The 14,567-nt window shown below is 42.0% G+C and overlaps 1 protein-coding gene across 3 annotated transcripts in view; it reads right to left on the reverse strand.

Annotated features, from left to right (window-relative positions):
- Positions 1-14,567, reverse strand: part of MTUS2 (microtubule associated scaffold protein 2) — a 317,361-nt gene that overhangs the window by 191,141 nt on the left and 111,653 nt on the right. For all 3 annotated transcript variants that reach the window (XM_086772009.1, XM_086772008.1, XM_086772007.1), the window contains exon 3: positions 5,369-7,959. In XM_086772009.1, the coding sequence (XP_086628135.1) occupies positions 5,369-7,657 (2,289 nt within the window). In that variant the 5' untranslated portion in view covers positions 7,658-7,959. The remainder of the gene's footprint in view (positions 1-5,368; positions 7,960-14,567) is intronic.

The raw sequence follows: 14,567 nt of genomic DNA on the forward strand, positions 1-14,567 counted from the left end.
AGGGCTGTTGAATATTCTAAACAAGAGCTATAAAACCCAGCTGTCCATCTGAACTGGAGAAAAAAAAGCAAATTTGTAAATGTGAAACATTTATTGTTTATCACAAAATAGATGATGCTTTGCTAAAATCAGTGGCAAATCTCTCAGTATTTTAATGGATGTATACTGGGAGGGCAGCGCAGTAAGGCCCAAGCTGGAAATGTTTCCAGTAAACTGTCTGTCACCAGAGAACTTGCAGTCAGGGAACAACCCAATTCCCCCTCAGTTCAGCCCTTGCATTTTTCTACACTCAGGCTGGACCACGACTCCCACCTCGTCGTGCTGCTTTGTGACTCAGAACAAGGGCACAGAGCAATGGCAGCAGCTTTCATCTCTCTCATTCGCAAAGAACTATTTGCTCTTTGAGGTAGAGTACAACTTCTTTACTATTCTCTTATAAAATGTAAAATCATCATAATCTAGAATGGACCCATTAGTATTTTTTCAGTGCATCCCATTTAGGTCAGAGAAAAACAAAGGGGCTTAGGAAATAGGAAATGTGAACTAAATTTGTTTAAAAATTAATCTTAAAAGTGCCATAGGCTACCTAGGAAGAAATGTAACTGCCAATTAATTAACTCTGCTGCAAGTTATGATGCATATAACATGCCAAATCAATTTCTATTTAGCAATTATAAGCATTTAGAATATGCACTTCAACATTGGCTACAAAAGCTTTGATCCTAGTTGCTTGAAGAACTTTAATCCTAATTTAGCAAATCTTTAATATGCTAAAAGAGACAAAATTTACCTTAAACTAGTAAGTATAGAATCTTTGAGTACCTTGCACAGAACTAGGAGGACAGATGTAACAAACACTGAACATTATATTTTTGCTCTATATTTTTTCCATTGTTTGGAGTCCTATTTCCTGCCATTAGATCTTGCCGTTTCCTTTTTTATTATACTCCTATGACCTATTTCTACAAGTTAGGATGCAGATTTTTACTGTACAGATGATCCTCTAGGCTTGGAGGATATTTAGCTTCTTATTTTCAACCTTTGGATATGAGATTGTTTTCCTGGATAAGATTCAGTTCTCTTTTCTCTCCCTGATGAATTTATTTCAGTCAGATTTCATTATACATTTCCTTATAATTTCATATTTAACTGGCAGTGAGCATACCAATGTCAAGTACTTCAGTATAAGGAACAGAGAAAATCTTTAAATATAGAAACCGTGCATTTTTTATAAACTGGGTCGGCTTAGCCAAACCTTCATTCACCTCATTTTTTTCCTTATTGACAGTATGCTATGAATAACACAGAAGAGCAACAAACATGCACACAAAAACAATAAATCACAAGCATAAAATACCTTCTCAAGCTGAGAGAAGTGAGAGAGATTTACCCAACTATTTCTTGAAAAGCACAACTTTGGGGGATATAAACTTGCTATGAAGATACATTCCTTTTTCTTTTCTATTTAACAATGAACCCATGAAGTGTATAATTCAACCCATGATGATAGAATCATGTGCAATTATTGATTATAGGGCCATATTAAAGATCTTCAGAAAGATGTAGATTAATATGAGACCTGTTAGCATCCTGTGCTGGATTTTTGTACAAGTGATGTTTAAAGAAAAGATCTGTTGCAGCCTGTCAACTAAAAAGAAGCCCATCTCAGAGTTTTACTGTGTGTGGTCATTTGCTCATTCCCCACTCACTCCATTTAATGAATTTGTTAGAAAGAGTTGGAAAGTCTGCAGCAAATACTTGGAGTATCCAGGAATTTCCACCTACTAGGTAATCCCGAGCAGAGTTCGCAGCATGGCCACAGGTAAGGATGTCCAACACTGTTCTTCACGTTACTTTGTTTATAACATTGTCAAACATTAACACCTCAAGCAAGCATTTTCTCATGAAGTGCCTGCTTCAGGCAACCGTTTGAGAAGAGAGCCAGAGACATTGGTCCAGGTAGTTCAGATAACGAGATTAGTGGGAAAAATTGCTGGTTTGACTATGTATAAAACAAGTCCCCCTACCCCTGTTTCCCCTACAGGCCTTTTGTTTCAACAGGCTTTAGTCCCTGCTCTCCGGAGCAGAAAGATGCCTGTGCTGGGGAACAGACCCAAGGAGGTGGTTGAACGGGGCTGGCACAGCCTTGGGGAGGCAGGCAGGAGAGCTGGTGATCAGCAGAGCTCCTTACAGACCCCATCAGAATTAGGGCTCATGGCAGCAGCCATAAAGAAGTGAATAAAGTGAGCCAAGGACCACTCTCTGACAAGGCACAGACCACTTCTGTACAGGTAAACTCTCACCCTGCAGACCAGGCTGTTCTCATCCATGCTGGTCCTTGGGAACAGCCTTTGGGTGGGCACACGCTGGCAGAGGTGCACACTGAGCTGGGAAGCGTGTTCCCAGTCCAGCAGCATGGACAACATGGTGCGAGCCTTGGAGGCCATGCCCTCCCACTGTTGTTCATAGCACGGCTACAGCCTTTGGGTCCCCAGTTTGTTCGTTACTTCCCACAGAGATTACTAGGAACACAAAGTGGCCACAAAGTCTCACTGGTGCTGACTAGAAGAAGCAGAGGTCCACGCTGAGATGGGGGAGCCCATGTTGTGATGAAGCATATGGACAGCAGTGATCTGCCCCAGACAGTGACTGCTTTTTCACTTTGAGGGGTTTTCTACATTTTTTTTTTCTTTTTTGATGAAGACAGGCATGCATGATCCACCTCCATACCATGCCAAGGTTCCAAAGAAAAGTACTTGAGGAGCTGCCAATGACACAGGCAATGCCACCCATTTAACCTTAACTCAGTTCCATTATGGACACAATCTCTAGGCACGGCTGCAGTGCCTTCACGCCTGAGGTGGGATCTTTGTCTGAGCTGGCCTACATGGGGCACAGGCCGCTCAAGGAGTCCTGCATGCTCCCCGCTGCATGGCGATAGCCCTCGACTTTTCCTCAGAGAGGTCTCCAGGCCTTGCCTTGGAGTCTCCTGTCCAAGACAGCACCTTCCTATTTTTTGCAGCTCATGGCACCCAGAGGGGTATTTAATTATTCCTACCATTTAGCTAGCTGAAGGGTGCTCAGAGATTACAGGTCTGATTGAGAGCAGCTACTAACACTCTGTATCATAGCTATGTAAAAACCTACAAAATGCTAATCAAAGCTTTCCAAAGCCCAAACTGGATGTGTGAAATAAGGCAGTCTGGGATTTTTTTATCTCACAAAGACAGTAGCCATCCTCCCCCAGCACCTCCTTGTCTCCAAAATCTCTGAGTCTTCAACACTGTCCCTTCACCAGGGTGATTTTGATCTATTTCAATCCATACTAATTAATTTATTTCGGATTACACATCAGTCATCTGCCACGAACCCATACTGTGCACAGCTGCTCTTCTAAGCATCCGTCCACTTCCATGGATCAATCATTTTCCTTTCTCTTGATCCATACTGGAGTCAAATCAGTCCCCTTTGCATTCCTCTAACTAGCAGGAGAGTACGGTAACTGCTTTTAGGGTGGTAGCCCAAGAGAGCAAATACCACCCCCTGATATCAGTTCCTGACTCCTGGGCTAAGGCAAACTCATAACACAAACTGCAGACTGGCAGACTTCCCAGCCTCTCCTCCCGGCAATCCAGCTTCTCTGAAGAAGCAGCTTGCTTGGGTTCAAACCATCCCTCACTGAAATACCCACTCAAAGTCATATTCCTTAGAGGAGTGGGAGAAGATGCTTTGGATCTTCTCCAGCCCATAAGTGTCATTCTTCTAACCCCAGTCTAGAGAAAATAATGCTGCAGACTTGCCACAAACCAAATCCTTCTCATGTTAAGAACAGTCCTCAGCAACACATGAAAATTGGTCCTTTGCTCCCAGATGTGTCTGTTGATCCTGCCTGATTATCTGAACCCCAACTGTATGGGCCATAGACACCTATGGTCTTCAGAGGTTCTTGTCACCCTACAAAAAGCCAAACAGCTGCACAAGTCTGGGTTATTTTGGCTTTAATTTCTATTGCCAGACATTAAACAGTAATAACCTAGTAATCTTCCCTTACCTTATAAGACAATTGTGAAGATATACCAATAATGGCTGGCACAGACAAGCTCGCAACGACTTTAAGAATTCCTTCTCTGTATGGAAAATATAAAGGACAGAGCTCAAAACTGAAGTAAGAGGAGAAAGGGCAGTGAGCACTGTCCTTCCTGTGTTTGGAATGAGATGGTGCTCTGTGAAAAACTATAATCCGTGATCGCTTCAGTAGGTTGCCTGTTAACATGCCGTAAGGGCCAGTCTGCACTCACGTGAAATATCTTAATTTGGGTATTTGCCAGCTTTTTATTGTAATACCATCACCAAATTTGTTATTTCAATGCTGTTCCCTGGATAAACACTGCATGAAGAATGAGGCAGGCATTAAAATAGCCTCAATAACACCACGAGACATACAGCAAAAAAAAAAAATAGTAATTTAAAAAAAAAATCTGGTTCAAATTAAATATGATTGTGTTAGCTTCAGTACTTATATAAAAAGCTTGGTTGTTGAGCTACCACAGGTCCCAAGCAGTGGATGCAAGGGCACATCACAGACACGAATGTAGCTCCCTCTTCCCTGTCCTTTCTCCACCTTCTGAGAAAGGTTAATTTCCCTCCACTGTGCTCACTTCCCAGCAGGGATTTCAGGGAACCAAGACTCCTGCTTAACTTATCAAGGCAGAAACACAATGAGATATCAGAAGCCAGAACTGGTCAGAGGGACTTCCATCACCTTTTGGCTACTTGGGAATACTTTCTGGGGAAAGGAGATTTCTTATTTGCAGTGCACATCAATATAAAGAAAGGCATTAAAATGAGCCAAAAGTAAATCTTTTCCTGTATGAGATATACAATCTAACAAGAGCTCTGACAGTCCCTGGGTTTCATTACAGCTAAACAGAAGGGAATTAGTTTAGACCTCTAGTGCTCTGTCTGCAAAAACCTGCCAACTTTCCCATTAAGGAGGAAAAGTTTCTGTGGGTAAATTGCATTGATTTCCCAAAGCTATTCCTCGGGAAAAAATAAGAAAATCCATTAATGAATAAATTCAAACAGCATGTCTTTTCCTTTCTAAACATCTCTATTTATACTACTAGCAGGTGACTGGTTTGCTGGAAAACATTGGAGGAACACAGTGATAACTTCTAGTCACAGATCAGACATTGCAACAGGGTCAGTGCCAGAAATGGTTAAGTAAGTTTATTTCTAATGTTCACACATTGCCTTGATTTAGGATTTATTTCTTATTTTAGGTTTAAGAAATAACATCTGGCAGCAACAAGTAAGCAAATTATCACCATGTGGCATACAAGAGAGTCTGTCAAAGCTGCCTCCTTACCTCCTGCAGAAACTTCTCGCTCATTGGACCAAAGTGATGGCCTGGGGGCCTAATTCCTGACACCACCAGTCCAGAACTGAAGAGTCTTGGCTTCTGGAGATCAGGTTTAAATTTGTCATACAGGATGCTGGTGGGCTTTGCCTCCCCTCCATTGGACGCCTTCTGCTCCGTAGAGACGGGCATGCCACACACAGGGCTACCAAAGGGCAGCCCTGCCGGCACAAACGAAGGGTCGAGCTGCTCTATCGAACGAGGGTTTCTTCTAATGTATGTGATGATTTTAGGTCTCACAGGTTTGGGCCTGGGTATGGCAGGTTTCATCTCGATGCTTTCTTCCAGCTTTTCACTGCAGTCACGGTCCACATCCGTCTTATCTGTGAGGGAGCCCTTGGAGGGGACCAGGATAGGTTTTGGGATGGCACTGCTGCAAGCAGTCTTGATAGGCACTTTAGGGGATATGTTTAACAACTGCGTACTGTCAATGGGAGGTAGGACTGAGGAGGGTGACAGTTTGTCGACATGAAGTGCATAAAGGTCCTTCAAATCACTGTTCGATAGTGCGGGTTGACTATTAACATCCAGCGTTGCCACTGGGTGCACAGGAGCTGGGACATATGAAAAGGCATCAGCCTTTGCCGAAACCTTACAGCTCTCTGGTGCTTCATCAGGAGGATGTTTCTGCACATTAACTGTCTTTTCACTTGGAACTGAAAAGCTCGAGGTCTCCACATCACTGTTGCAGTTGTCAGGTTGTTGGTTTGACACCATCTCTGCACTGCGTGCTCTGTGCTGATCTGAGAGATCAGAAGCAGGCACAGCAGCATCCTCAGTGCTTCCTTTGACTAGCATCAGTTTATTCTCGTTAACTTTCAAGGGTTTGCTGTCAGGTAGATTAATGTTATGTGTAAGAGATATTTGTTCACCAACTGTTTCAGCAAAACCTATGTCAACTTCATGTAAATTTTCATTTTTTCTAGGTGTCACTTTGCCACTGGATTTACTACCACAGGTGAGCTGGAAAATTGTTTCCACTTCTTTGCCAGTAAAAACTAGCTCAGCCTGGCTAGTTGAGCTGCTGTCGCTATCATTGCTTCCTCTCCCTTCCCCATCGATGGTGACATTATCACTTAGCAATTTGTCATCAGGATAGGTTACCACTTGGCTTGACAATGGACCCTCTACTTTACTACAGGTGTCTTGAAAATGGGATGCTCGAAATTTTGATGCATCAGATCCAGAGCCTTTCTGTTCCTGCATTGCTGTAGTTTCATCTTTTTGACATCCCAGGAACTCTACCAGCATAATTCTCTCAATCTTTTGTTGACACGTATTTTTAGATTGTAGAGATGGTGCAGTCCTAAGCTCCATTTTTTTACTTTTATCACCCTGACCTAATTGTGCTTCTGATTTACTCACAATCTCATTGGGCTTAACAGCTGAATGTTGAGAATGAGAAGTATGCAGTGTGCTTTCAACGTTAACATTTGGTACACTTTCTGGTTTACTTATTTTCTTATTCCCTGAGGTAGATGGTTTAGAATAAAACACAATATTTTCCTCTGAGGTATTGTCAAGCGGATGAAACACCATTCCAAGAAAATGATCCGCAGATGGTTTTTGTGATTTCTCTGTATTTCCTGTCAAATGGTGTGACCTGTCGATGGAGTCCAGTGATGCAGAAAGCAGACGTTTACATGACACGCGGCTAACGCAGTCTTTTGCAAATGTTTCAGATTGAGGAGAGAATTTACTTGGTCTTCCCAAAGAAAGCCTTTTTATTCTCTCCATCTCCACAGTCCTGGACATTTTACCCTTAGGAAAGTTCTGGGTGAAGTCAACATCACCTTTGGAAATAATCTCCAGGTTGGTATCATTTGTGCTACTTTTTAAATTGGACAGACTTTGTCCCCGGCTAATCCTGATATGCCTTGATATATCCTTCGCTTCGCTGGTTCTACAGTCTTTCCCCATTTCCCTGCTTGAGGCGGAGGGCAGCTTACTTTCCTGTACACCAATGTGACAGGTCCGAGAGTCTTTGAAGGTCAGAAGTTTACTCTGCTCTGTGTTCAGATGAGTAACTTTCTCAGATCCTCCAGAGTGTATATTCCCACTCTCATCTGTCAAATCACATTTCTTAACATCCCCTTCAGTGGTTCTAACTCTTGTCACAATTTGGTTGGCATTGGTATCCCCCACACTCACTATACTTTCATTATTATTTTTTATTTCACTGTGGTTGTCCTGAAGCTGGGCATAACATGACTTGTTTGGGATTAAGGGAGCACTCATTTTGGAGCTTCAGGTGACTGCTTTTTGGCAGTCTTAATTAATAAGGAAGCTTTTTCTCCCCTTATCAGGTTAATTACTATGCATGCTTCCGTTATACATTTAAATTATAAACTGATCAGTAGAAAATTCCTTGTCAGAAAGTTTAGAGTCTCTTGTTAGAGTCACATTTTTGTGCTGCTCAGTTGTCTTTTCTGCAGCCTCTGGACATAGGAAATCTTTATGACGTGCAGTAGAGAGGTTCAATGAAAGCAAAATAGATCTATCAAGTTCCGTGTGAATGACAGCCAGTTAATCCAGCCAACCTATGAGAAAAAAAAAACAAACCAGATATAACATTGATGTCAGGAATCATGCTAACTAAACCAAAGTTAAAATCAACAGCATTCCCAGGTACATCCCCAGGATAGAGTGCTTTCAAACACTTTAGATGCCTTTTCAATCACAGCTTTGCTCCCAGCAAAGACTCTTAACGTAGCACAGATCTCTGACTTGAGAAGTTACACAGTTAGAACTGTCCTGGTTAGAAGAGATCTTGCTACTCTTTTCAAGCCACACAGATTTACAACTGAAAATAGGCATAAATAGCTGGGTGGGGATGGGACCCCACATTGAGGGTGTAAGCACTTTAATATTGCTGTAACAATGTCTTTACTACACCTGCATTTAAAGCACCATTAAAGCAGTATAGAGAAGCTGTAAGTAAGAAAAATTCCAGCTCCCTTAGGGGATGTTTATAGGTTTCTCTCCTTGCACTGTACAAATCCCTGCTGTACTTGTGCTGACACCTCATTCCCTTTGACATTTCTTAGCCAGATCTACAGAGGCCAAGAAAGCAAGAACTGTGGCTGGAGGCCTGCAGAGAAAAACTATGTTTTTCTGAGACAGCTGCATATGTGTATATTCAAATATATACCGAGGATTATACACCAGTTCCAATACAGGGTAGATCCTTTAGGCTCCCTCCCACCTGTGGCTTTAGGACCCCAGATTTTGTCTTCTATCACCTCCAACAAGATGAAGGGGAAATTTCTGTCTACGCCACACCTAAATTCACTTTCTGAGATATTTCTTGTACCCTACGTGTTCATACCCTTCATCATAAAGAAATATAGACACTGGAACATGCTTCACCCTTCCCAGAAGGTAGAATTCAATGTACCTGCAATGCTCCCAGCCATACTGGGTTTGTAATCAGGGGCTCACAGAGGCACTAATTAGAAGCACTGATTAAGTCCACTGCTCTGTTTACAGCACCTGGGTGCAAGCCTGGGCTCGTGTTTCTAACACCCACTATGACCAGCTCCTACCAGCCTTCACATTCAGTCCAGCTCTGCTCACAACATCTGGCTCTGAGCTCAATCCAGTTTCTTCATACAGCACACACGCACACATGTTGGCTGAGTCTGGATTTGGGCTCCTGGCATAGTTCCAGCTCTTCAGCAAACAATAACCAATTAAATTCATGAAACAAAACACAGTATTAAGAATTTCACTTCAATACCATAGAATTGTGTTATTATAGATCTCATTTTCAAAGTATTGTAAAGCAAGACTTTTAAACTACTTCTCTGTTCTGTCCTTATTCCCAGAGAAAAGAAAATAATTGAATACTTATTAAATATATGTATTATGGAGTTTTTTAGTTAATTTATTTGTTCTTTTTTTTCCCCTCAAAATATGACAATACCTAAATTTACATATTCGACCTGAAAGCTGAACTGTAAGTGCTCTTCACTGGGCAAAGCCAGTCTTTTGTTATCTATTTGATTAGCTAGAAAGGGGCACTGATGGGCTCCAGAGGGAGCAGAGGTTGGTCAGCTCATATTTCTCCCTTGGTTGACAACTAGCAACAATTTGCGGTACCAAAAGTGAGGACCACGAGAATGATCAGAGGCTGGAACACCTCTCCTATGAAGAAAGGCAAATTTAATAAAGAGCAGTGAGGAAAGCTTTGGGGAACTGGGAAACAGATGGGGAGAACTCATCGTCATCTTTCTTGCACTACCTTGTACTCTCATCGAAAGTGTCACTGAATGGCAAAAAACTTGAATAGATTGTGGTGGGTGCATCATGGCAGGCTGCCAGATGCCCACCCAGCTGCTCTCTCACTCTCCCTTCTCAACAGGACAGGGAGAGAAAACAAGATGAAAAAGCTCATGGGTCTGGATAAAGACAGGAAGATCACTTACTGAGTACCATCACAGGCAAACCAGACTTGAATTGGGGAAAATTAATTTAATTTATTGCCAGTAGAGTTGAATGGTGATGAACAAAGACAAAAAACCTAAAATACCTTCCCTCACCCACCCCCTTTTTTCTCCAGGCTCAGCTTCACTCCTTCATCCACGGCTCCTCTGTCTCACCAGTTGCTTCTTCCCTGCCTTGTGCTCTCAGAGACATTGAACCTCTGGGTGCTACAGCAGTGTATATATAAATAAATTGGTACATGACAATGGTGATGTACATTAAACCCTAAGTACCATATCAGGCTGCATGCAATTCAAATATACAAATAGAGTAATATATTGACTTGCCACTTATGTTCTTTTTTAAATCTTTTACAGGGTTTAGAACAAAGTAAATTAAGGCATTTAAGATTACGAACATGGTGCTAAAAGGTCGTTTGTTCCTCTCGTTTACACTGCCCCCAATATGATTAGCAAAATGAAGGTTGTTTTGAAAAAAAAAACATTGTTGAAATATCTGTATTCATTCAAAGCATCTTCTCACAGTGTGTGAGACAGGCCGTGCTGGTATGCTTCAGAGAGCAGATAAAATAATTTGGTTTAATGTTGCTGGTACAAACTGATCAACATGAGGGTCAGGAAAGATCTGTTCCCTCTCAAGTACAAGGCACTGCACAACCTCGGTATGCTGCCAATTGAGATTAAGCTCTTAAAGCAGCCAACGCTGGCCAGAGACATGGACTTCAAATGTATGTGTAATTACATTGCTTTTAAGAGAAGGTACAGTAAAATACTGTCTAAGCAGAGATTAATCTCAGGCAGTGTTAGCACTACTCCTCTGCTTCCTCCAGAGTCAGTGAGGGACGGGCACCTTGGAAAGGTGGTTCATCCTGTGCTAACACCTTCCCGGATGGACCCCATGCACCCGATCTTCCAAGATCATCTCTTCTGATGACATCCAGTCTCATACTAAGGATGTCACAGACTTGAAGAACCCATTACATGCTTACAACTAGCATGCATACAATTACCTACAGATATTTTCTTCTGCAAAATATTGCTTGTTTAACTCTGTATTTTTTTACAGTTGCCATCACAATGAATACACAGAATAATTATTCTATGTTTGAAAATAATACAAGATGGCATTCTGCTATAGAACATACTGACAGCCCAGGACTGCTGCTAAATTAAAACAAAAATATAATCAAACATCTATGTCAATTAAGACCTTATTAATCTAGTTAATAATGAATACAAGCTTTGGGTTTTGGTTCTATTAATGTAATAAAGACTTATATACTGTGATAGGCATATTTGAGAGTAAGATGTATGGTTTTGTGTTACATTTGAGACCTTAGAAGATTTGTTCTTCTATAGATAGCTTCTATTTAAGAAGCTTTGGCTTGGATTTTCTGCAGGATAGTTTATGTACCACTGCCTAGGCTCAACTTCACTATGCTCTTTGGAGTCAGTGAGACAAAACAACTCAGCTGTGCCCGGGTTCTGCTGGCCCTTCCTCTATTTTTTATTGCTCACCTTTCTAGACTGATGTTAGCTGGCATACACACACCTGAAGTCACTCCCTGCTGGGTAGAGGCTCTGAGATGACAGAGAGGTGAACCTCCCAACCCCTCAGATGTCCTCTTTAGCACAGGAGCAGGGGGTAAGAGGAGACTCAATCTCAGCAATGACACCACTTCATCACTTAGCAGCATCTCACTGGGGACCCTGGACAAGAAACATGACTGCAAGTCTTAAAGTCTGGACTTGTTATATGTAAACCTTGATATGGCTAAACATTTCTTGATACTGTACAGCGTAAAAATGTCCCCTCTGGATTGTCAAGAGTAGAAAATGAAGTCATAGCTCTCCATGTTACAGCATCTCGGCAGGATGCAATAACTGTATTCATGAAAAAACCTTTACAAAGTGACATGAACGTGCTAGACAGTAGAATAAAATTATATCCACCAGACTATGGTTAGCTATGAACCCCTCAGGGAAGAGAAAAGTTCAGGGAGCCAGAAACATAATTAAATACTTTTGTTTAACTTCATCAGTATCAGTTTCCTTCTGAGATGTCTGTCTTTTAAGAGCCTCTATTTTAAACCTGAGCCCTTGCAATGATGATCTAGGAAAGAAGGGTACAACAGTTTCTTCCTATCTGCTATTGCAGTTCCTCCCCTACACTCTGCTCCATCCTAAGCTGCATTTAGCCAGCGGCTCCCACCCCACCCTCAGGAGACACCAGGGAGAACGTGAAGCTGAGCTGGATGATTTCTGCCCCATGACACACAGCATGGACCACAGCAGCAGAGCTCAAGTTTGTAAAATGTAGCTTGTTGGAAAAAGAAAGCAGCAGACTGCTTCTAAATAGTAACACCAGCTTTTTTTTTTTTTTTTTTTTTTCTTAAACAAGCAGCATAGGAACACTGTTATCCTCAGCAGGCACTGAATAAAAGAAAAATGGTAAACCATTACCATGTTATTTGCTGTGTGTTTTGTTTTCAATTTGCCACAAAAATAGAACAGTCATAATTGTGAGATATGCAAAGGAATTGTCAAAATATATGGAAAAATAAAAGTGGAGATAAAGAAATAAAATATGAAATGTGTTGAGAAGTTTGGCTCCTGTGTAATCATTTCCTAGTGCAGGCTGTCACAGTTGCTTACCCCATCCTGGTACTGAAAGTCTAAAACCAGAATATTTACAGCAAGAGACACTAAAAACATCTGGTTGTACTGCTAACACTGTGCACAGCTTAGGCTGACAGCCTTTACAGTTAAAATGTATGAGAAGCACCTGAATACCTTACTCAGCATCTGCTACTAAACCTATGCTTCTTGCTACTGCCATAAAAGAAAAAGCAATGGGTTTGTAAATGGAAGGGGCAGAGCCAGTAGCCCGCAAATGGTCATCCAGGGGCTGGCAGCACCCCATTGCCCCCCTCTCCCCGTAAGGTAAATGATCTCGACCTCATAGGGTAGTGAATGGCGCTGCCCAGGGGCAGGGATCATGCTTTTGTGGGGACCCGCATGCCAGCCCACTTTGTCCTGACTCAGAGAGGAGCCACGAGGTGTGATGGTGTGTTTACTTCCCCAGAAGGCAGCTGCAACTGCCTGTTCACAGCTCGGTTGAAAGCATGAAGTGAGAAGCCTCCGGCCATTACCCTCCAAGGCTATCCTGGTCCTAAGCTCCAAGTGCACAAAACCCTACAGCATCCAGGACAAGGGCTGAGCACAAGCTGCAGCAGAGATCAGAACATGATGAGCATCTTCAACTCTGTTACAGCACTAACAGATAAACTCCTGCAGAAACAGACTCCAAGAAAGAAATCTTGGCATGCAGGAAAGACACACGTTGTCTGACCAATGCAGTGATGCAGGAAGGTGATGAAAACATGAGGGATATATTTGTACAAAGTGGGAAACAGATAAGGTTTTTACAGTTACTACAGAAAACCGGCATGAACAGCAGCCTCCTGATATACATAATTTTCCCCAGAAATGCTGCTGGGGAGAACTGGCAAACCAGCCACAGCCTAGCTGAGGACTTCTCCAAGAGAAGAGATACCACCTCATCTAATGCCAGGGCTGCACGCTGCCAAGAACTGAGCCCCACGGATGAAACAAATACAGCGCTAGAAGGGAAGGAGGTGGGAATACTTCCTTGAGAAGCCCAAATCATTATTAAGAACTTCTTCCAATGGCAATAGAAGTTGAAAGCTGATACTAGGATGTGGAAAAAAAGAGCCAACAAACCTCTTGGAGTGGGTAAGATACAACCGGAACCAACTAAAAGTAGTAGAGAAGTGCTCACGCAGGCATGTGATAATTTTGTTAATGTGATTTGGAAGGCTGAGAACTAAGATTTGGATACACTCCCCAATGGATTCTATTCATAGTGAAGCAGACCCAGCTGTTTGGGGGAAATTACAGCATAATCTCATCATTGGCAGATCCTATGGAAATGTTGCTGTGTATCATGAACAGGATGGTACTTCAGATAGACAGCTTTCTGCCTGATGAGTAATTAAGACATAGGGAGAGAAGAGAAACGGTGGAGCAAATATTAAATTTTTTTACACACTGGAAAACGCTACGAAGGCAGTACTTATTCCCTTGTAAAACTGAAATGATCTGAAAATACTAGAGGCATTTGCAGAGTGTGATTCTGTAGCATTTCCAGATTTTCAGTGTTTTAGTGGTTTTAATGCCTTTATAGTCAACAAATTTTAATCTTTTCATTATTTACATAATTACCTATTTTATATCTATATAAATATGTCATAGTTTAGCCTTGCTCAGGACCAAGCTACACAGTTTCTTGCTCAGTACCCCCATCCTCCAGTGGGACAGGGAGGAGAGTTGGTAAAGAAAAGAAGGCAAAACTCATGGGTTGAGATTTAAAAAAAATTCAAGAGAAAAAAAAAAAAAACAGAAGAAAACAGAGATAGAAAACAAACAAACAAAAACCCCCAATAACAGAAAATACTTAAGCACATAATTTACAGTACAATAGCTCACAGTGGATCCTGATGCCCAGCTTCCTACCAAACAGCAGGAATCTCCCCTCAGCTCCATCCCCACTTTATATACTGAGCATGATGTCGCAGGGTGTGGAACAGCCCTTTCGTCAATTTGGGTAACCTATGCCGGCTGTTGGTTTATTAGTAAACTATCCAGGCTGTGTCCCCCAGCCACAGGTGCCATGGGCTCCA

Source organism: Chlamydotis macqueenii, chromosome 1 (assembly GCF_036417535.1).
Source record: "Chlamydotis macqueenii isolate bChlMac1 chromosome 1, bChlMac1.mat, whole genome shotgun sequence".
Lineage (NCBI taxonomy): Eukaryota > Metazoa > Chordata > Aves > Otidiformes > Otididae > Chlamydotis > Chlamydotis macqueenii.